Below are 25,575 nucleotides of genomic sequence, written 5' to 3'. Positions count from 1 at the left end.
GACGTCATCATTCTATTAAAATGAGCACTGTAGATAAAAGAGTGTCACCATCAAACGACACTGCAGGTGGTGAAGAAGTAAATCGTCGCCAAGCTTCAGTAACGAATGTAGGCCTACGTTACTCGGGAAAATAATCGCCGATTTCGGCGATTGTTGTTAAACTAAAAGAGGATTGCTTTTCGGACACACAGTAGGCATAAGAAACGCATTTTCAGGTAACCGTTATATTATTATCGGACAATTATAAGCCTTTCAACAAAATGTAGGCTGGATCGACGAAAAGGATCTTTTCGAAGAAACCAAAACGCGTCATCAATCACAGTAAGAATTATTATCTAATATTTCTTTGTGAATTGTGAACACCATTTTCTACTACAGTGTTTTAAACGTGACATGAGTGCAGTTTGGTGAGCTGGTTATAAAAGGTCTATGCCAACACCTTCAGCTCCAATTCACCAATACAACTTCATTAGCATCATACATTTAGACAATGTTGATCATATTTTGAACAATGCATCACGTGAAATAAACGGAATAAAAATTGTTTGCGACGAGTTCGGACGCAGTTTCAAAACAGACGATACATTTTCATTTGAATAGGCCTATAGCCTACAAAAGAAAGAACGATGTTTTATTTTGAAATGTATGTGATTTCATTTGCCAGTCTATTTTTCATGACCAAAGCCTCGCCATGTAAGTATTCATTTATTAATTATACTTTATTCAGATATTTCATATTGTTTTATACATTGATGATAGCTGTTTGCTTCATGTAATTTGAGATCCGAGAAAAAAAACTCGATTATTAAAGCTCTCGTGAACTACTTTCTGGTTTAGTTCGATAATAAATTTTCGAATCATTATCGAACTTTTAAAAATTATTTCATTAAATATTCATTGAATTTATTTTTTTTTTATTCCGGTTATTAAATCATAATTAGTGAAATAAATTCTGGATTACTGTTCAATTCATTTAATTAATTAATTTTATACTAATTATTCATTAAAATATTGTTGTTACTGCTGTTGTTTTCAATTTTGATTGAAAGAATATCAGAAGCTAATATATCGGTTGCTATTGCAAACGAACTACAAATTAACAAAATTGATGCCGGGAAGATAATACAAAAAAGTAATGTAATTCGTAAAGTCAACAACAGATATTGAAGTACTGTATATGGTATTACAAGATGAATAATAATATTGGATTGCACTATATGGTAACACAGTGTACTTTGTTAATGGTTATGTGTAAACTATGCCGATTCCACTGATTAAGATAATATATTTACTTGTCTAAACAACGTGTTGAACTTTGGAGAAAACGTGCGTTAGGTAATTCTTGAATTTGTATACTGTATTCAAGTTGAACCAAATTAGATTTTAAGTAATTACAATCCAAACACTAACGCTCTGTCTACACTCAAACTAGTTTAACAAGAAAGGTGTGATGTGCCCAAATATGGTAGTACTATGCCCAAATATAGTAGTGATATGACATCATCATGTCCATTTATGGGCACATCCCATTTTTGTCACATAAACTTTGATAGTGTAGACAGAGTCTAAATTTGACGAAAGTGTCGACAAATTCCTCTAGGAATTTAGATTTTTGTTGTTTTGGTTTCAACAAAAAAGTAACAAATTAAAAAATGTTATTGATTTGGAACAAGATGAATTTATGTAATATTTTAATTAGTCTAAACATTCCAGCTACAATTGGGTGTAATAATTGATGCATTTAAAAAAAAATGTTGAAGTGACAACAATTGCCCAACATGTCTTCTCCCTTTTTTTCTTCTCTGAGTTTGCTTTATATCATATTATAGCCAAACAAAATAAAGAAAACATAATAATTGCCAGTATCATTCTGTCATGGGTGAATCCGCATAAGACACAATTGATCAATCAGAAACAACAGGTATTATGCGTTAATATATTAAAATCACAATAACAGTCATTCTACAACAACAAACACAAGGGTAAACAAATTAATATTACTGTACTTCCGCGATTATGAATTCTGTTAAAATATTCAAAAGAATTGGATCAATTATTCATTGTCATAATTACCAGCTAAGTTCTCAGTAGAGTATATAATTTTATGAGAAACTGAATTTAAACTGTCCCAACCTTGAAAATAATGTAATGATGCACATACTACGATTTTACTGTTATTTGAAATGTAAGTCTTAGTCCTATCTGTTCTAAAGTAAATATACTCTACAGTGATTATACTCGCAATAACTCAGTAAATCAGCAATTTTAACTTAAATGTATTCAGTTGTAAAAAGCGTGCGTAACAATTGTCTAATAGGATTGAAGCACGTTGTGACCCCATAGAATAAAATCAGTGTCTTCCTTACAAGGCCCGATCAGGATCCGGTTAAAAAAACAACGGCAGCAACAATTACAACGTTAATGTCTAGTAAACTAATGATAAAGAACTAAAAGTATACAAGATTTCAAATTGACTTTTTTTTTTGGTTTCCTTAAAAAATAGATTTTTTTTTGTCAATGACAATCTCTTCATACTTAAAATATCTAAGGACTTCCCTTACGGTGCATGCATATGTGTTATAGGAGAAGCAACGCAAGACATTTGACCAATCACGACGGGAGTGATAATGATATATCGCGCTATGATTGGTCGAATTACTTCCGATGCGCTTACGTATTTGCGTTGCGTTCACGGAACCAATCTTTAGGGTGAGATGAATTCGGCCAACGATTGTTTGTTATAATCAACTTAATTGAAAGTAATACTACTCTCTCTCCCTACCCTCTACACATCTAACAATGGGAATATTGAATATTATATTGTCAACCCGAAAAAAGTTTTTAAATATTTTTGTTGAATAGTCTTATGCCATTTTAATTTCACATAATAGTTATTAACTTTGACAACAAATTGGATCGAAAAACTAAATTATTTACCCAAAAACTATAATTCAAAGCAAAACATAGTCAAACTGACTGCTCTGTATTGTTTCTCCTTCGTGATTGACTTATATTTTGTTTATTGTTTTATAATGTTTTTTCTTTTATGTATTTCTGCTTACTTGTATTGTAGGGGCCCTCATGAGACAAGCTATTGATTCTAGTGAGGGCCCCAGTTGTTGTTGTCATATATAATAACTGAATAAATATGTATATGAAGTAAATGAAATGAAGTCAATGGGTTTTTGGTTGAATTTAACCGTTTATTTTGTCTTTTTACAAGTAAAAACATTTTTTTTTTCTTTTCTGACGTAAGTTATTAATTTTATTAACACCTGCAAAGTGGGTTATTGACATTTTTATTTAATTAATCTTTATTTTTCAACTTTTTTGGGGGGACAATACATCTTTAACAGCTATAGCTTTTATAGCTATATGTGACTAAGTGTACTTTGTATTTTTAGAAGTAAAAACATGTTGTTTTTTTTTTCTTTTCTACGTAACTTATTAATTTTATTAAAACCTGCGAAGTGGGTCATTGAAATTCCTTTTTTTTTTCAAATCTTTAATTTTCAACTTTTTTTGGGGTGGGGGGGGGGGGACTATACATTTTTAACAGCTATAGCTTTTATGGCTATATGTGAGTAAATTGTTAATAGAATAATACTACTTCAATTTATTTACATTTTACCATAACATGCATAACCTAACACAATTCAGTTTCTAAACGAAAAACAAACTCATTATATGTCGGGAAAAGGTGCACACATTTCAACCGATAGTGAGTTTTTTTACTCGTTTTAGGTACATAGTACCTAATAGTATTAAAATTAATTAAGTATAATCTAAAAATGGTGTTAATTAAAAGACGAGCTGTAATTTAATCCCATTAAAAAGGGTATTAATACTAAATGATGGCCTCTCCTTAATCCTATTAATTACTGCTAAAAATACACTAATACCATTATTATTGTTATTTTATTGTGACTTATTGATATTAAACAATACAATTTGAAAAATGAAAAATCTGAAATTATTGTAGGTACATAATAATAACATTATTAACTTATTTATTCTAATAATTTGAGTAATTGCTTTTATATGTTAAGATTATATGGAATATTAAGTATGGGGGTGTTTATTCTGGTAGGTGTTTATTTTTTTTACATGGGAACATGTATACTCAAATAAATACCCCATAGATATTAAAAAATACAACACAATTAATATCGAGAAGTGATAAATAAAGTAAAACTTCAAAATGTTTGGTGAATTGTAGATCATGTCAATCAATGAGTTCTACTACAAATAGAAATGTGTTGACACTGTGTGCATGTGGCGGGGCGTTTAATCGAGGAAATAAATCCCCGGGGTGGGGGGTTATCATGTTCTATGGGGGTAGGGGTGGGGGGTATTTATTCAAAACGGGGCGCTTATTCGAATTCGCTTATACATAGCAGTGGGTCGTTATGGTTAAAAACAAATGTGACAGTATCATTCTATTTAGATTGTGAAGCTGATTGGAGTTGCCACAATGAGCATTGTTACTACGTATTTAATGACAGTAGTTGGCAGAATGCATCAACAGAATGTAAGAAAATGAACTCAACTTTGGCATCAATACTTAATGAAAGCGAAAACAACTTTGTAAAGAACTTGTGTTCTCAAAACAGCACACATTGCTATATTGGTTTATATAATATAGAAACCGTCAAGGAAAATGTAACTGTAAGTACTAATAGGCCTAACATGTTCATTTGTATTACAAACTTACCAACCACTTGACTGCTAAACTAGTGATCATAAGGTCTATAAAATCACTAAAATACTCATGCTTACTCAACTTTTTATCATAGCTTCCTGATGCAGAATTTGTTTGGGCAGATGGTACGAACTTAACATTCACTAAACCATTGACAGAAACAAGTTTTGATTCTTACAAGGAATACGGTAAAAATAATACTAATGCTATTGTAAAATATTTATATACACATCATCAATTAGTTTCATCGTTCTCCCTAGATTTTTAAATTACAGTCATCACAAATGCGATAACAAATACATTACAATTACCTTATACTTATTCCTTACTTTTTCTTATACAGGTGTATCGATTGAATCAGAGAGCGGAAACTGGCACATGAGTAGAAAATACAACAATCCAAAACGACACGACGGATTCGCAGTATGTAAAAAAAGAAGCAGATTTGCTGCAGGTAATATTTTAAGGTCTTACATTATTTATAAATATCCAAGTATTATATAACTGTTTGGATTAAGATTATACGGAATATTGAGCCTGGAAAGGTTCAGTTAATCATTTAGTAAAGATGTAATATAAACATAATTTTAGCATCTTAAAAAAATGTAAAGATAACAGACTGGGGGAATAAGAGCTTTTTTTTACCATTGTTATTATTTATTATTCGATTAGAATGCGAACCTAATTGGAAATACCACAATAAACATTGTTACTACCTATTTAATGATAGTAGTTGGAAGAATGCATCAAACGAATGTGAGAAAATGAACTCAAATTTGACATCAATACTTAATGAAATCGAGAACAACTTTGTAAAGAACTTGTGTTCTCAAAACAGCACACATTGCTATATTGGTTTATATAATATAGAAACCGTCAAGGAAAATGTAACTGTAAGTACTATAACACGTTCATTTGTATTAAAAACTTACCAACCGACAGAAAATGCCTGCTAAATTATTGTGATCATAAGGTCTATAAAGTCATTAACATTGAAACTAATGCTCAACTTTTTATCATAGCTTTCTGATGCAAAATTTGTTTGGCTAGATGGTACGAACTTAACATTCACTCCACCATGGAAACCTAGGGTCAAACATTTTGATTCTTACAAGAAATATGGTGAGAATACTTACACCAGGCAAGAATGAAATTCATTCTTCCCTGCTTACACTCAGAATACATATTTTAAATCAATCACCAGGTTCATTGGAAAAAAAACATGAATAAAATAAAAGAGATATTCTAGTTATTCTTCATTTACTAATAACTGGTATCATAAATGTTATCTTTATTATCTAAGGTGTATCGATTGAATCAAAGAGCGGCAAATGGTGGAGGAGTAAAACACACAGAAATCCAAACTGGCACGACGGATTCGCAGTATGTAAAAAGAAAAGCAACATCGAAGGTATGCATCTGGTAGAATTTATTTTAAGCTCATAGGAAGGTTATTGTGCACGTAAGAACATTTCAGCGTATATTCTGTTGTCGTGTAATATGTTGACAGTTTTTCAGAGAACATGAATGACTATTATACACGATAAAGAATGGATAAAAAAAAGAACAAAACATGTGAATACATTGTTGGATGGATTGGTATAACGTAAATTGACAGATGGATGAACCAAAACACCGGAAACGACAGTTTTTTTTTAATTTTTTGTATAAGAAATAATGCAAAACCTCATTCAATTAATGAATGATTTAAATGGAAATCACTACTGCAAGAATTGCAATATTATCTCATTTCAATTAGATGTTGGTATTGCATTTGAAACAATTGTGATGACGGAAATCATGGACATTACGTCATTGGATGATGAAGAATTTTCTAAAATAGCACCGGTAAGAAATGTTGTTTACAAGAGACTATAAGATTAATCTTAAAGGCTACTTACATTTCATTTGAACATTAAGAAAATTACCAAACGGTAATTTTTAGAGAGGGGTGTTCAATGAATTTACTACTCTTCGAGTATTTTGATCCTCGAGGAGAAAAGGCTGTTTATCTATAACCATAGGTACGAAAGAGACTTTCAAAATACATCTAAATACATCTTTTACGTTATTTTTGTAGGTGAAGAGACATTTATTAGAATATAAATGAGAAGGCAATTGCCATGAATTATTAATGAGTATGGTTATAAATATTAATATAAATATAGTAATATCTTAATACCAAATGGTGTATTACTAAATACAATAACGTTTAGTTCCATAAAACCACCAAGCACGCTGTATTAAATGGTTTCAAAGATTCACATATTAAAATTGAATTGTCCTGACGGTGGAATAAGGCCAGGTTTTGAATCACGTACTTGTGTGCCAACATGTGTATAATGTATTAATTCAGTACAATATGATTGTGCTTGTAAGTCTATATACAGCACGGACAGATGGATACCATCAATAAACAAAGAAACTTAAAACATAGCATATAACAATTATTAATAATGAAGCAGAGATCTGATAATTTCATTAACAGGTATTATTCGAATCATATGATAATAATACAGTTTTCCATTCTAATTAGAATTTTGTACAAGTACCAACAGTTAAAATTAAACAAATACTTTAATATAGATTAGGCCTATATCCAGAACGAATCAATTAATAACACATTTTCCTACTATGATTTAAATTAATCATAGACAATAAAAACTGAAAAATACTTTATCTTATTTTGAATTCATTCAAAATATATAAAACTACGTTTACTTGGAATTTATTGTGAAACAAATTAATTGATTTAGAAAACAACTGAAGAGAACAAGCATACAGATGCAACAATGGAAATTGGAACAAAAAGCAGCGGGAAATATGGTCACCAAACATTGAAAAACCTGTTGTCTTTGGCAGACTTAAGGGGAAGCGGAGAAAAGGGAACACCAAAACTGGTACGTGTTATTTAGAGCTATACCGTATTGAATGCAATGGCATCATTTGCGTATACTTCTATGGAGAGAATTTCTAAACTTTTCGAGTTAAATCTTGCTCCTCAAGAAGAATAGTCTATGATATTAGTCTATTTATCTAGGTAACGCTTAGGCACAAAATAATGTTCATAAACTGTAATCATATTATTTTACTATGTAGGAGTTGTTTCAGTTGTCATTATCAGCAGACATCATAGGACAATCGCTTCTAAATGAGTTACAACCCGGTCAGACTGAGAGCCAAAGTAATTACAAATATTTGAGTAAGCAACTATCAATTTTATTATTCATTTAATTCACATAATTTGACAAAAATCACCTGACAATACAAATGATTTTGGTATCTGTATCAATGTTATCAATAAATATAAATTTTTTATCAATAAATCCAAAAGCAGAGTACTGAAAAATGCATCGATAGACTATATATTCATACATGTTATAACATAGTGTTTTCTATTTTATCATATTTTTTTATTCTTTAAATATTACAATTGTTTATTAAATAGTGCTATATATCAATTTGCCTTCTTCGATGCGTTTTATTTGTGGAAAAAACTGATCTGAAAACGTTGAAACTTACTGTTTATACTTTTGAAATAATGAATCGGGCTTTTTTTGTAGATACTGCAGTCTTTTCACTTAACAACAGAAACTGGTCTGATGTCGGAGATGAATTAGCGTTTCAAATCGACGTGAACAATTGTAAGTTGTCATCTATATATTAACGATTTGATGAAATATTTATTATGTTTGCATAATCCTAAAGAGAATTGCATATTCTTTGGCTCAGAAATGAGAGACTGGGAACTACTCTGACGTCAGAGTATTACAAAATATGTGACTTACTTCTTACGTAAAGCTACTTCATTGTAGTTAGATTTTCATCAATAGGCATGTGAGTTACAATTTACTGTAAAGGTTTGACCTTGCTAAAAATATCGTAAACATACCCAACGCCCAAGCGATGTAATGTAAAATGTTTTGAGAGTGTGACGCGAATCCGGTGACATGCGTCGTGTGCGTTACACGGACTGCGCTAAATTTCGGTGGATCATCAGCGCAAGTTTACTCTTCAATTAAATTACAATGCAATTTCCGGTTACCTACAGGTCCATATTCTTAAGTATTGTCCTGGTCCAGCTGAGTAGTTGGATCGCGGTTTGGTCCCGGGAACCGGATTTTAGGCCACGAAATCAAAAGTTTGCGGAACGCTGCTTACTGCTGCTTACCCTGTAGTCATACACCTAAGGGTGTCACCTTAACATCCACCGGTGTTTCCCAAATAAAGAGTTGGTTGTGTTTAAACATTTCTCAAGTTCATTTTAACGAAATTGTAATCATTGTTTTTTACGAGGAAATTTAATTTCCAATTACAGGTTCAAATTGCCATTCCGTTGTTCTACGTGTTGACTTGCAAATCATCAATGCTTCCAAAAGGTCAATATGATTGAATATTATTATAATAGAAAACATTAGTTTCTTATTTAGATTTTTTTAAAGTTCGATACTATTATAGCAAATGTTGATGGGAAATTGCCTCAAATTTTTTTTTTCAATGGTCATAGGCGGTTGAAATTTTCGATCATACCATTTGATTACGGGGATGTTAGATAAATTTAATTATCAGTTTTTGAGAAATGTAAACATGTCGGTTTATCCAGATAACACAAGGAGATTGTAGTTACATTTAATTTTCAAATTGTAATACCAAGTGTACTTCATATCGTAAATGTAATTATATAAGTTATGATATATTTCAAAATTAAAAACCTTTTCTAATGTTTTGTTTGTTTATTTTAGTGAATTGGAAGGAGTGCAAATGGTTGGTCATTTCACGTCAATAAGCGTTTATTCTAATCGTACCAAATTTGAGATACAGAGTACATCGTTTACGCAAAAAAAGGTTCATCTTGAGATTATTTTAATTCTAAATAGTCAATTACAGTTAGTTAGTTATTTAGTAATAATAATAAGATTTATATAGGGCACATATCCACAAAAATGCTCAAGGCGCTTGTGAGTTAGTTAGTTAGTTCTTATTTTATTATATCGACCTAATTCAAATTTGTATTTTTGTATACTTACAGGCACTAGCAAACTATATAGAAGACAAACCATTAAACGCAAATTGTTCTTTCATCAACAACACGTACAAGTGAGTGTATTAGACCTACTGTTGTTTCAAGGGAAATTTTAAATAGTATTGTTATACAGAATTACAATTATGACAGGCTAACTATGATAGGCCTACCGATAAGTAGCCTCTTCTTCTTAAAATAGAAGTTTGTTTTTACATTGTAACTCACCGAAAACGATTAATGCTGAATCTTAAGTTTGTTATTACATTGGTTAAAGTACACATTGTTTCAATGTCAGGGTAATTTCAAATAGTATTATTATACAGAATTACAATTATGACAGGCTAACTATGATAGTGGCCTCTATTCACTTCTTAAAATAGGAGTATGTTTTTACATTAGTTAAGGTATACACATTTTTGCCTGTATGTTTTTGTGTCTTTTGATGTGTTTTTTTTTTAGCATGTTTGTTTTTTTGTTTTTTTTTTATAATTCAAGCTTTGTCTGTGTACAAACAACAAATTTTAAATATTTGTATATACTTTATAATAAATGCTGTGCAAGCAGCGCATTCATTCATTCACATTGTTTCTATTTCAGGAGTTGGTCCACAGATGGATGCAGCACTGAAATAATGAGTGATGGAGACGTGAAATGTGTTTGTAACCACCTCACAAGTTTTGGAATATTGCTACAGGTCAACTCATATAACGTATGTAATCATATTGTTAATACGTACGCGAAAATTACACATGTAGGGATATAGGACCAACCGACAGACAGACAGACGATTTCTAGTACAATAATTAGGGGGAGAGTGAGAGAGAGGTGTGGGTGGGGAGAGAAGGAGAGATACTTTTAAAGAAATGTTGAATTTTATTGTATAAAATATTTCAACAGGAAAAATAAAAAACACGATCATTAATTAATTTCTAATGACATTTCAGACTTCCCTGTGTGTTTGATTGATACATTAAAACACATAATAACAAATAAAACTACTTAATTGTAAACTTAAGCACAATGTTTCATTAAGTGGCACTTACTGATTAGAAACAAACGCATAATGAATAATCAAACACAAAAGTTTACTAAGGTAAAGGCAGCATCATTAATATACAAGTTTACTTGAGGCAAAGAATTAAATCTAATTTACATAATATCACCTCCAGGACAATTTGAATGTACGAAGGATGATGCTATAATATAAGCCATTAAACATGGTGTAGCAGAAAGATACTCAGCTTAAAAGTAATACATATAAAATGCTTATGCTGAATATTATTAGTGTAAGCGTAAAAATAATCAGCATTTATCATTATCTTGGGAAAGTTAAGCACCATTGATTTGAAAATGAAATACGTTCGTTGTCACTTTTTACTGAGTCACAGAAACCCAAAGTCCGTACGCAATGTATAATAAAACCGTTGAGATGAGATTTAGGAGTTTACCCATCTTAATACACGAGAATGAAATGACGTGTGTCAATTGTGCGCAATTTGGAATGATAATCATTATTGGATTTAGAATCGAGCCTTGGCACATTGGCTTACCGAGTTCTTCGCGCTTCGCAACCAAAATAAACAAAAAATACCCTTTATGGATGCGGATGAGAACTGTATATTAACTGTACATGTTGACGATGAGGATAACACGTTAAGGATAATATTTTGATTATGTATTGAAGCAAAGAAATCCATAATAATACTAATGATAAATATAGCACGGTACAGTGTATAGAATAAACTACAACATAACCGATGTCTTTCTATAACGGTTTTAGGCTAAAAATTAAAAACCATTATTATTATATAGAATTGTTCAAAGAAACAATGATCTTTTTGAAGACACTCATTCGCATACTAAGATATGTTTATCGCGATATTATCAGAGAACGTCGATTTTGTTTTATATTGATATTTTAATATTTTTTCTCATAGAAATCATACACCGATATGATTGCGTTGGATACGATTAGTTATGTGCTACTGTCAATATCTCTGATCAGCCTTGTATGTCTGCTGTCCGTCTACTGTTTCTTCAGGTGAGCTGAATTATTCCATGATTACAACTCTTGCCTAAAGCTATTGGTTTGCCATGGTTACGATAGTTACTTATTGCTTTCAAAACAACTAAATCTCAGAAAGGAGCCAAAGTAGGCATAACACAATTTAACTTAACTTACATTTGCATCGACCACCTTAGCTCTAGTCCATTTTGTTCCACAGTTATAAAATCCAAATTCAATACATAAAACGAACATTTGCATTTTAATTATCGCATATAATTCCTTGATCAAACTGAGAAAATTCTTCTGTTGATGCCACTTTATACGCAAAAAGAACAAACAAACATTTGAAGTCTTCTTAATATAGTATATAATTCATATAAATTCCATCAAAAATTCAAAAGACAAACAGTGTTTTGTTTTCTCCAACTAGGCCTATATAAACGTCCAATGTATTCCGTTCAATTTTCCCTCGTTCTACTTTCTTTACGCGTTGCACCTGTTATTGGTAGCCTTTACATACCATCTTATACTGAACAGTTTGGCAGCGCTCTTCATCTCTGGTTGCCGGTTTGTGCAAGTTCAAAACTTGTAAAGTTTCGATTCAACGAATACTGTACGCTTATGACATTTTGAAAAATAACGGAATATAGGTTGAATTAAATAATAGAAATTTATAAAATATCCATTTTTTCAGAGATTTGTGGAACTCAACACGTATTTTCATCCACACAAACTTGGTAATCAATCTGATAGCTACGTATACTTTGTTCTTGTCTGGTATCGACAGCACATCAAAAACGGTACTTTATTTATTATTATATACACCTAAATAAATTCCTGTCGTTTGATTGGACGAATGTGGGTCACATGGCGTGAAATAGTACGCACTATTAAACGATCGATATTATCATCTTCATCATCATGCGTTAAACATTGTAAAGTGCAATGCAGGGCATCATATAATGTTTTATTTTTTGGTTTTTTGGTTTTGAATCTTTGGGGTTTATCATAATCACAATCAATCTTGGTTGAGAATTTATGTTTTGTTTATTAGTAGAATTAATGAGTATACACAAAATTGTAAATATTAAAAAGCTCGTTAATATTCATATCATTGTGTAATATTTTGTTTATATGACGTCATTGGTGTCCTTCATAATCCTTATTACAATAATTATATTATTCATCAGTTATTTATTGGCAATATTATACGGTTTCACTCCATCATCATCACCACACACGCACAACATCATCTACCTGATAAATACTCGTTACTCTTACTTCATTAGGCCGTCGCAACTTGTTATATAATTCCATCGAAAAAATAACTACTGTTATTATCTCTCTTAATTATAATAATATGTAGGCCTACATTTTAGTAACAAGCTTATGTACTTTCTGTTGACATAATAATACTCTACTCAATGACATGATGAGAACTGATATTTCGATACCATACCATACATGGACAAAAACAGATAAAACCAACAAAAAACAATCATTGCGTATGGTACCAGGGATAGATTTTTTTTTTCAATATTTTTAATTGTAATACAAACATTATTAACTGTGTGCTATTGCTTTTTTACATTTTATATAGCGTAATAAAAAAATTAAAAAAATAACGTAAAATGCAGGGCCCCAGTGGAAACCAGTTTTTAACTGTTTGGGCTACCCTGGGTAAATAAATGTAATAATAATAATAGCCCTCTAAATCCTCAAAAAGGATTTACATCCTGAGGGATCCCCTCAATTAACGCCTTCTGACAAAGTACATTATACAAAAATACAAAAATGAGTATCTTAAATAATGTTACATTTTGTATATATTAATAATGTTATTGTTTACCTTCCGTATATTCAGGTTTGCGTAGGTGTTGGAGTCTGTTTACATTTTACCGTTCTCAATATGTTTATGTGGATGATGGCAGAGGCCGTATTCATAGCTTTCAAAGTCACTAAAAGCTTCTCAACCAGGCAAAATGTTCCTCGAAACTATTTTATAGTATGCTACGGTGTATCGGCGTTAGTTATTGTAACCACTCTTTCTGTTGACGTAGATGGAAATTACAGATCGAGTTCACCGTAAGTAATTGATACAGATGACCTCTATTAAAGGGACACCTTCAGGACACAACAACCTGTTCCTTTAAAAGGTGTCCCCTGAATAGGTAATGTTAAAACATACAATGCTTCTTGTTCGTTTCACGTGTCAGTGTCCCCTTAATAGAGGCATCCCATTAAGCAAGGGGTTGGCTGAAAGTGTTAAAGCATACAATGCCTCTTGTTCGTTTCACGTTTCAGTGTCCCCTTAATAGAGGCATCCCATTAAGCAAGGGGTTGGCTGAAAGTGTTAAAACATACAATGCCTCTTGTTCGTTTCACGTGTCAGTGTGACCTTAATAGAGGCATCCCATTAAGCAAGGGGTTGGCTAAAAGTGTTAAAGCGAAATGAATAAATAAATAAATACATTTAAAAGAAACATATTGCCTCTCTTCGTTCCACGTGATAGTGTCCCCTTAATAGGCACATCCCATTAAGCAAGGAGTTGGCTGAAAGTGTTAAAACATATTGACTCTCTTTGTTTCACGTGATAGTGTCCCCTTAATAGGGTGTCCCTCTTGGATAGGGTCCCATAGGAGGGGTTCTATTGTATAAGCAGTAATGATCAGACGGGCAGTTTAGTTAGATAATTAATATAAGTTGGCGCCAACATACATGGTGGGTCATGATTGTTCATTAGCCGTTCATGATCGTATCTGAGCTTGCCGAATTAAAATCGAATTTATTGGGGAAATAGATATCATGACAGTGGAATCACCAGCTATTAACGAGAAACATAATCGTTTAACAATTTGCTACGGGGCGCAGTTTGCTGACAAAAAATATATATTTGTATGTCCACCGTGCTCTGTGGGGTTTATTGCTTAGAAGCTATAGCCATGACCAGGGTTATGGACCAGTCTCGTAAAATTGCCGCGTAATTTGCCACGGTATACGTCACAGTTTAAAAGTGCGAAAGATTCGTGTGAAAAGAATCCTTTAATGAACTTTCCAATCATAGTTAAAAAGCGATATAATTTACAATCAAACGAGCCCAACGGTAAAGCTTTCTGATTGGCTAATCGATATTTTATACAGATGATAAATTGTTATAACCAGTTTAACACGGACAGGTGATTATATGAATGCTAATTACATCTTCAATATTTTAAATATCTATATAATTAGCCTCGAATTAAATGGATTTGATTAACTATCGGAAATGCTCACGTTTGTAACCGTCGAATCATGTGACCGTTATTTCCGATGACCTTCAATAAAATAATGACCTTTACATGTATACATTTAAAAGAAAAAACAATGATAAACAACAGAAGAAAAAAATAGATAACGCTCCCAACGCTGCAATTAAAATGAAACACGACATTCTATTTTAGGCTTTCATTTAAGACTAATGGCTGGTATTCGATTTCCTAAAACTTGGTTTCCACCTGTACTCAATGCAAAAAACGACCAGTTTAAAACACAATTATGGCGCGCCAAGCTGTCATTTATTAAAGCAATAGAGATATCTTAGTTTTTAATAGAGATATCTTAGTTTTAAATAGAGATATCTTAGTTTTAAATAGAGATATCTCTATTTAAAACTAAGATATCTCTATTAAAAACTAAGATATCTCTATTTAAAACTAAGATATCTCTATTTAAAACTAAGATATCTCTAATAATAGAGATATCTCTATTAATAGAGATATCTTAGTTTTAAATAGAGATATCTTAGTTTTTAATAGAGATATCTTAGTTTTTAATAGAGATATATCTCTGTTAATAGAGATATCTCTGTTAATAGAGATATCTCTATTAATAGAGATCTCTATTAAAAACTAAGATATCTCTATTATTAGAGATTTCTCTATTAATAGAGATATCTCTATTAATATAGATATCTTAGTTTTGTTTCCTGTTGCAAAGTATGAAGGGAATGGTATAGTTGTGAATGTGGTGGAAGTGTGTCATTTAGAATGGAAGAGTAATGACCCATTAGGGACATCCCACCAAGGTGTTTATGGTTGTTGATTTCTAGGTAAGGTATAAGCTATACAGTGCTACAAAAACTGAAAAATACTATAATAAAATTGTTGAGAGCCGATATTGTACTGTATTAATTTCGTGTAGTTTTGAGCTGTAATACTGCACAAAAGTACTAAACGTTGCACGCATTTAACATGCATCATTAAAAGGTAGATCCAAGGACTAGTATTTTTTCCCTTTCCAATTAATAGTATATTCGGGAGTATATTGTACAAAATAAGGACGGCTCAAAAGGACGATAGTCGATTTCATTGCAATGAGTATCGACGACGTGTTCAAGTTTAAATTACAAACATGGAGATAACAATTATCTTCATCTACATCTTCTACTCCTCCCCACTGACTGTGCCTGGAATAACACGTATTTTATAAACAATTTTTTAGGCATTGAAAACTAGAGGTATTTCAATTTTGTTTTACCATTAAAAATGATCGGCATTATCCACCAAGCTATTTCACTAAAACTTATTCAAAATTGTACATAGAAACTTCTATAATCCATAATTAAATAGTGATCAAATACCATGGTTTTTATCCCCTTTTTCGGTTGGAATGCATGGAAAGTGTTTATGTGCTCATTATAAGCCTCATCATTTTTTCTCAAACATCCTGTTTCTGCCTCTGTTCCATTTTATTTCATTATAGCCTTTTATTATTAAGATATTGTTACAATATGTATGGCGCGCCAAGCTGTCATTTATTCGGAGATAAAGATATCTTAGTTTAAAACTAAGATATCTTAGTTTAAAACTAAGATATCTCTATTAATAGAGATATCTCTATTAAAAACTAAGATATCTCTATTTAAAACTAAGATATCTTAGTTTTTAATAGAGATATCTCTATTAATAGAGATATCTTTATTAATAGAGATATCTCTATTAAAAACTAAGATATCTTAGTTTTAAATAGAGATATCTTAGTTTTTAATAGAGATATCTTAGTTTTTAATAGAGATATCTTAGTTTTAAATAGAGATATCTCTGTTAATAGAGATATCTCTATTAATAGAGATATCTCTATTTAAAACTAAGATATCTCTATTTAAAACTAAGATATTTCTATTAAAAACTAAGATATCTCTATTGCTTGAATAAATGACAGCTTGGCGCGCCATAAATATGGGAACTTGACCTTACCTCAGTCATAGATGGAAAATCGTATTACCCATAAAACACTGAACCGGAAACAAAACTAAGATATCTCTATTAATAGAGATATCTCTATTAATAGAGATATCTCTATTAATAGAGATATCTTAGTTTTAAATAGAGATATCTTAGTTTTAAATAGAGATATCGTAGTTCTAAAAAGAGATATCTCTATTAATAGAGATATCTTAGTTTTAAACTAAGATATCTTTATTTTCGAATGAATGACAGCTTGGCGCGCCATACACAAGAGACAGTTCAGACTGGTCAATTAGCAACATCCATAGAACAGCCATTTAAACTTTGCTTCACACTTCACAACACCTAAACACTGCCCGGTCGTTTATTATTATACAGAACTGGCGGAAAAGGGTGCGCGTGATTCTGACTGACACTCAGAATGACTTTTCGACTTGTTGCTCATCGTGAAAAGGTCGGCGTTCGTTTTCAATCTATAACGCGCGCGGTTCGAAAACAGTCAGTATGGCACAAATAACAGTATAATATAGTATAATCTTTTTTTGCATTTCAGATGTTGGTTAAACGAAAGCAATGGAGCAGTCTATGCTTTAGTAATACCGGCTTTAATTATAATTACGGTAAAGTGATATGAATTTGACTTGCATCATTTTTAAAAATCCTCATTAACATAAGTAACATTATCAATGACGTCATTAAGAATCAATTGATCCGTCATGTGAAATTCCTATCGGAAATCAAGAGATAACTACTTACGAACATTTACAAAAAAGTACACAGGCCTACCGGTATTCGTTGAGGCATTGCCGTGTTTGAAATCCGGAAAACATCTCAGTACTTTGATAAATTAGGCCTCGGTACATTTTTGTAAGGTGATGATTGATTGTTCAAATCTTGTTAAGTGCTATCCAGTAATGAATAAAGTGCGAAATCATTAACAGTCACCATGCGTATCCTTATTATTAATTCATATCAATCAATAAATTTCAAAATAACATGTTTTTTGTTACAGGTAAATATGATTATTTTAGTGATGACGCTAAGAACTGTCTATTTGAAGTCCAAATCAAGACAAAGCAGAAATGAGAAGAGTTTTAATGAGAGTACATTGTAAGTGCCACTGTTAGGACGCAACGCAAGCACGTACGCGTAACGCGAATAACGTTTGAACGTTACAATAGGGAGATTTAAAATAGTATATGATATATTTGTTTTAAATCTACCATGTTACAACTGCTTTTTGAACATCATCATTATTCATATCATACTCTAAGATAACCCCGAGTTAAAGGTTTAGAATATAATTATATTACAATTTGAAACGTGTTATGTAGGTTAAATTTAATTAACTTTTGGTAATAAACACACAACACAAATATCGATGGATTATCATAACGTGTAGTTTGATAAATGTGGAAAGTAAATAGAACGTGTCAAAATAATTAATCATAATAATTAATCTTCTTTTTAGAAAAACAATGAAAGCGACGATTTTTCTGCTTCCTGTTTTTGGAATTACTTGGGTTTTTGGACCGTTTGCCTTTTCAAGCGCAAGCATAGTATTCGAGTATATATTCGTTATTCTGAATTGCCCTCAAGGCCTTGCAATATTCATAGTGTATTGTGTCATGGATGTAGAGGTAAGTATCCGCAGAGACATTATCATTTTGTTGAAATATAAAATAAAAGTTACAGGAATTTTTATCATTATTATTTTTCTAATATGCAATCTCAGTTCAATTTTATTTAATATTCTTCACACAAACACACATATGCACGTTTAAACAAATTATAAATAAATACATTAATTAAATCTAAATAAAAAGAAATACTGTATTTGAACAAATGCAGACCGACAGAGGGCGTGCTATTTTATGTGTCGGTCCTCAAATATACAGATAACTCGAGATTTTAATGACGTCACAAATAATGATATATATTTTCATGTAAATCGAGGTATGGTCTCTTTGTGTACAAATAGTAATAAATTCGATAACTTAAAAATTACGTTACTGTGCAAAAAACACACACTGTACAATGCAAGCGGGTTAGGCCATGTAAAATAATATAATTAAAATGTCATGCATTTGCAATTAATATTTAATTGCAATAATTAGCCACCATCAATTTTTTTTTCTTTTTCTGATAATCTTGATCATGACGTCATGATAATTGATCTTTCTTTAACATCATCATATGCATGTTTTCCAATTAAATTAACTCAAACCTAATAGTTTCAAATGCTAATACTGTAAAACTAAAGTCCTATCAAAATGGGAATAGTAATGGGAAAACCAGTTATGATTATGGAACCAAAGATGCCGATTGTTTACATTGCCGTATCGTAGTCGTATAAACAAAAACAAATTGTATATATCTACACGATTAAGTGTCCTCGTGAACGTAATTACGTTAAAAGCATATGGAACAATACTTTGCAATAAAACAAATACATGACAGGGCACCGATCATTTTAAACAGCATGTGTGTAATGTAGAACCCGTATGACAGGGGACAGCTTCTCGACCCAGAGAGTCCCCCTGAATATAATATGGTATGTATCCATTGATAGGGTGTAGTGTTAAATATATTGCTTCTTATTCGATTCACAAGAAAGTGTCCCCTTGAGGGGTGTCCTCTGAATACGGATTGGCCCAGTGTTAAATAAAAACAGCTTGTTCCTTATTCGTTTCACAGGAAAGAGTTCCCTGAATATGACTGTCACAAAGGACGGGTTCTACTAAGGTGGTGCTTCGGTTTATTTTGTGCTGTTTTATGTTGTAAATTATGTTTTAATAATGTGTTTTTGTCGTAACAGGTTAAAGAACAATTCAACATATGGAGAGCAAGATCAAAACGACTGAAAGAAGCCAAATCTCTAACACAGCAAGATTGTTCTGTTTAAAAAGTGAATTTAGACTAACGGTCTGTTCAACAAGTCTTGCTAATAATGATAGAGTACATTCAGAACGACCTGTTTAACAAGAAGTCAAGCCTCTAACACAGCAAGATTGTTCTGTTTAAAAAGTGAATTTAGACTAACGGTCTGTTCAACAAGTCTTGATGCTAATAATGATAAAGTACATTCATAACGATCTGTTTAACAAGAAGCCACGTCTCTAAAACAGCAAGATTGTTCTGTTTAAAGTAAATTCAGACTAACAGTCATCAAGTCTTGATGCTAAATGATGGTCATTTTTAAATTATAATTTGAACTATAGGCCTATAAAGCTCTGTCTACACTATAAACTGTATATGACAAGAAAATGTGATATGCACCATGGACACGATGGCGTAACATTACTACCATATTTTGGGCACATCATTTTGTTTGTCAAATCAATTTTGATAGTGTAGACAGTACAAAGCCTTTAGAAAGAAATTTCTTTAAGCTATTTTCATTTTTTTTACATTTTAAATTTGTATTTATTTCATTTTGTATAGCCAAAGATACAAAAAGTAGCCAAATATTGTGTCATATTCTAATAATATCAATGTATTGTATGTATAAACGTGTAAAATACATTAAAAGTAAAGCCTAAATCTTATTATACCGTGCCACACGCTTTGTTTTCAACTAAATCGTTTATAGGCCTTTTATAGTAATTAGTTCTTAATAATACAAAGTGTTCAATGTACAAAATGTATGGACGCCACTGAGTAAATCCCCAACACTGATGGAAAAAAAATGTATATAAGCCTAATATATACGATCAAAGAATTGGAAAATAATTTTAATTAAAAGGATAAACCTTTAACACATGGGGTATGGGGTTGAACCAACGATCTAGCAGGTGCTCCTGGCTGTGATGGTTGCATCACAAAGTGTAATAATAGTCGTTATGAATATTAAACACAATATTCTGTAACACAATATCTGTGTACAGACGACTCGAGTTTTAGAGACTCGAGCTTTTGATTCTCGATTTATCACGAGATAGCATGTGGATACCATCAGGTAAAGGTACCAGGTTGATAGCTAGATTGGCCAGTGGCACATACACACACAAGTGAGACCTCGAGGTACTCTAACTAGTTCCATACCGCAAAATCAGGCACTGAATGTTAATTGATGTGATATTTTTTATCCATAGTAAATATTTTATTCGCACATAATCAGTGTCGTTAAATTTGTTTAATTTATAACACAGTAAGTATTTGTAATATATAGTGGATTGAACACGATGTTTGTAAAATTCACAAAAAACACCACATGTTCATAACAAAGACTTGAATAAAATACATTCTGGTAAAACGGGTAGTATGAATGTTTTTATTATAAATATTCATATTTTAGTAAAAGATAACAGATGCGATCTTTGATATTATTATAGCATGTATTTAATCATAATCTAAACAGTTCAAGTAGACCGATTGAGATAACGCTTTTAATGAATGTGCCACGAATTCGGTAGCGAAACGAATGCAACGCGATTTACAGAGGTTTGGGCCTAACTGTTGCAAAGAAAAAAAGAAGGTTATAGGCCAAATGTTCCATGTTTGAAAAGAACCTTGTATATAAGTCTCGTTTCCATAAACTCATTTCACACTGCGTTTTCATTAATCCGAAGAATACGGCCAAGATTTGTTGGTAACATAATGCGACATAATTATGTTTAAATGGCTACAAAGATCGTTTCAAAAGACGATACGGTATTTATTTGACATAATAAAACATTAAGTACAGCATATTATTGTATTGTAGCAAAAGTATGTCAAGAAAACAGAAATCGGGCAAAAAGAGTGCGTAATAACATTTAACGCGCAGTGCGCGCGCAAAAATATGCGCACTCATGGCAATTTTGTAAACGCTTAAAATTGCCTGAAACGTACTCTTATTTCATCGAAAATAAATTTAGAAAAGTTTAAGCGCTACGCACGTAATTGTATTGCCATATGGTGATTTATGCCCTGAAATTTATGAGTACCAAATTTTATTTAATTGTGATTCATGGTTGTGAAGATATGATTACAAACGTGAATTCGTTAAATCGTGCATAGACCGCGTAATTTTTTATTGCGCACCGTCAAAACATAACCACATCGATTCCTGGCCATAAGGAATATACTGTGAAAAATTGACTTAGCTAGATTAAACTGATATCAAGATAAGGTCATATACAAGTTAGTGTTTACCGACCGACCAACCGACCGACATAGTGAGCTGTAGAGTGGCGATTTAATTGTTCTTTTTGGTGTTTCTTTTTTGGTAACTTTTTTAACAGTTGTCTTTTTTGCAGGGCTCTTTGCTTTTTTCAATGAATTTGTGTCAGTTAAAGTTAATTTGTCAACCGATTTTTTTCTTGTACTTGATTTTCGTTTTTAGTCGCGTGGAAGCGACTCTATAGTTCACTATGTCGATCGGTCGGTCGGTCTGTCGGTCTGTCTGTCGGTCCGGTATCACTATGCGTTTTATCGCTTTCTGACCTTATCTTGATATCAGTTTAATCTAGCTAAGTCAATTTTTTCACAGTATATTCCTTATGGCCAGGAATCGATGTGGTTATGTTTTCACGGTGCGCAATAAAAAATTACGCGGTCTACGCACGATTTAACGAAATCACGTTTGTAATCATATCTTCACAACCATGAATCACAATTAAATACAATTTGGTACTCATAAATTTCAGGGCATAAATCATCATATGACAATACAATTACGTGCGTAGCGCATGTAACGCATGCGTACGCGCGTTTAACATTTTCAAAATTTATTTTCGATGAAATAAGAGTACGTTTCAGGCAATTTTAGGCGTTTACAAAATTGCCATGAGTGCCCAGATTTTTGCGCGCGCACTGCGCGTTAAGTGTTATTGCGCGCTCTTTTTGCCCGATTTCTGTTTTCTTGACTTACTTTTCAACTCGAAGTTACGTTATACGAGCACGTCAAAAGTGACAGGCTACGTACGCACGTGTAAATTAAAAAAATACAACTGTTTTTAAACATTTCAACATTTTTAAACATGTTCAGTAATTTCGGTCAGTTGGTAGGTTGGTCGGTCGGTCGGTAAACACTAAGCACGTGACTGCAGCCATCTATATGGCCTTGTTTCTTACCTTTTGACAAATCTGTATCAATTGCTTGCTCAGTATTTTGCTTAGTTTCTTTGACTTTAGCTTAATTTTTACTAATTTTTTACGTAGTTTTAGTTTTCTTATCCTTTTCTACCTTCCTAGAATTTCCTTTAATTTGTTTACTAGAAGAATTTTCAATATTTGTTGAAAATTTTTCTTTGATTTTTTAGATTTTTTATTTGATTTTACAGACTTCGCAGTCAACTTTGTATAACTACCTGAATCAGTTTGAAAGTTGGTGACGTTTCTGTCGACAATTTCTGACTTGATTTTTTTGGTTTTTTTATACGCCTATAATAAATGGGTAAGATCAACGAATTGGAAAATAATTTATTTAAAAGGATAAAACCGTCAACACTTAAATGGGGCATGAACCAATAATCTAGCTCCTGCTTTTTGATGGTTGCATTACAAAGTGTATAATAGTCGAGTCCACCGGTATGAATATTAAACACAATATTCTGTATTTCTGTACTCAGAATATTGACTCGAGTTTTACACTCCCGCTTTTGAGAATCCTCGATTACGTAAGGGATAACATGTTGATTACCATCATGGTAGAGTAGCAGGTTGTAGCTAGATATAACGAGTGAACATGCAGACAACAATCTAATACCTGACTGCATACCGCAAGAAAGTGTATCCGGTACATAAACAAATATTACATTCGCACATAATCAATGTCGTTATTTGTTTAATTTATAACAGAGTAAGTATTTATAATTATATAATGTGGATTGAACATGATGTTTGTAAAATTCACAAAAACGCCTCATGTTTATAACAAGGACTTGTTAAATAAAATGTTATTATAAATATTCATATTTTAGTAGGCCTACAAGATAACAGATACGATCTTTGATATTATAGCATGCATTTAATCATAATCTAAATATTTCAAATAGGCTGATTAAGATAACCTTACAAATGATTGTGCCACGAATTCGGTAGCAAAACGAATTTACAAAGGTTAACTGTTGCAAAGAAAAAAAGAAGGTTATAGGACAAATGTTCCATGTGAAAACAGGCCTTGTCCACAAACTCATTTCACACTGTGTTTTCAATAATCGCCGAAACGTCACGTAGATCTTTCGAGGGATCCGGAGAATACGGCCCAAATTTGTTGGTAACATAATGCGATGTATAGATGGCTATAAAGATCTTTTTAAACACGTATTTGTTTGAAATATTAAAACAATGAGTAAAGCATCTTATTTGTATCATTTTAGAACCGCCGGTCTTTGGTGACAAACGGCCCTCTATTAGAAATTGGCACGGTATAGTGTATGTATAGAGGGCACTATACTGATTTTGTAAATTATTTTGCATTTCAAACATCATTCACTGTAAATATCAAGGACATTATACATGGCTGCAGTCGGTGCTCAAATTTGAGTTAGTGTTTACCGACCGACAAACCGACCGACCAATCATCCGACCAACCGACCGACAGTGAGCTGTATAGAGTAGAGTAAAATACTACAGTAGATGCTGCAATTTGCATGCTTTAGAGGAGAAGGTGTTAGATGAAAAAGGAACTCTTACAGATTATCAGAAGAGGTGGCAAGAGGAGAAAACAAAGGGCTGAAAAGAGAAACCCTACATGGAGGAGATTCTTGCCGATATTATTAAAGAAAGGTTGTAAAACAGAAATCGGACAAAAAAGAGTGCATATTATTTTAAACGCTTAAAATTGCCTGAATCGTATACTCTAATTTCATCGAAAATAAATGTTGACAATTTTAAGCGCGCGTACGCATGTGTTATATGCGCTACGCACGTAATTGTATTGCCATTTGATGAAATATGACCTGACATTTATGAGTACCAAATTTATTTAATTGTGATTCCAGCTTGTGAAGATATTAAAAACGTGATTTGTTAAATCGTGCGTAGACCGCGTAATATTTGATTGCGCACCGTTAAAACATAACCACATCGATTCCTGGCCATGAGGAATATACTGTCAAAATCGACTAAGCTAGTTGAAACTGATATCAAGACAAGGCATATTATACAAGTGTTTACTGACCGACATAGTGAGCTGTGTTGCACGCGACTAAAAACCACTTTTTTTTATCATCAATCATCTGAATTCACCTTTAACAGTAAGCCTACCGTTTTAAATTAAAAAATTAAAGCTATTAGGCCTATCCGTTAATGTTTAAAAATGTATTGTCCCTTGAAAAACAAAAAATGAAGTTCAAAATATTCGAAATTGAAATTGGCCATATCAAAGTAATATTAAAGTTATTCATTTTAAGTCGAAAATTCGAGCCAAAAACAAGTTTACGTAATTAACAGGTAAATTAATTTGATTACATTTCGTCTGAAAAATCGTCGCGAGCGAAAGTAAACAAAGATTTCAAACCACGAGTATGCATTTTATATATTAATATCTGCAATTGTCAACAAATATGAAACATCTGCACCAGGGACCCCCCCCCCCCCCGATTACACTGGGTGATTTTAACAAATGCCTGCTCAACTGTGTTACCAAATTATGACCAAAAGTTATCGATGTTAAAACCAGCTCTCTTA

At 32.1% G+C, this 25,575-nt stretch overlaps 1 protein-coding gene across 1 annotated transcript; it reads left to right on the top strand.

Moving 5' to 3' along the window:
• Nucleotides 1-221: 221 nt before the first annotated feature.
• LOC140048439 (uncharacterized) lies at nt 222-21,166 on the top strand. The gene is made up of 22 exons (XM_072093213.1): nt 222-693; nt 4,448-4,668; nt 4,797-4,890; nt 5,046-5,156; nt 5,375-5,595; nt 5,725-5,824; nt 6,006-6,113; nt 6,462-6,550; nt 7,459-7,602; nt 7,802-7,904; nt 8,266-8,346; nt 9,021-9,081; nt 9,445-9,547; nt 9,732-9,799; nt 10,323-10,434; nt 11,663-11,766; nt 12,428-12,533; nt 13,598-13,818; nt 17,513-17,579; nt 17,972-18,069; nt 18,431-18,599; nt 19,778-21,166. The coding sequence occupies exons 1-22, from the start codon at nt 627-629 to the stop codon at nt 19,862-19,864; spliced, it is 2,535 nt and encodes an 844-aa protein (XP_071949314.1). The 5' UTR covers nt 222-626; the 3' UTR covers nt 19,865-21,166.
• The last annotated feature ends 4,409 nt before the right edge of the window (nt 21,167-25,575 follow it).

Source organism: Antedon mediterranea, chromosome 1 (genome assembly GCF_964355755.1).
Source record: "Antedon mediterranea chromosome 1, ecAntMedi1.1, whole genome shotgun sequence".
NCBI classification, from domain to species: domain Eukaryota; kingdom Metazoa; phylum Echinodermata; class Crinoidea; order Comatulida; family Antedonidae; genus Antedon; species Antedon mediterranea.
The sequence above is the reverse complement of the archived record's forward strand: the minus strand, read 5'-3'. Positions and strand labels throughout refer to the sequence as shown.

Coding starts and splice junctions, on each gene's coding strand:
- LOC140048439 (XM_072093213.1), top strand. CDS start 627: ATGTTTTATTTTGAAATGTATGTGATTTCATTTGCCAGTCTATTTTTC. Junction 9,548..9,731: donor CATCGTTTACGCAAAAAAAG/GTTCATCTTGAG, acceptor GTATACTTACAG/GCACTAGCAAACTATATAGA. Junction 13,819..17,512: donor AATTACAGATCGAGTTCACC/GTAAGTAATTGA, acceptor TTTGCATTTCAG/ATGTTGGTTAAACGAAAGCA.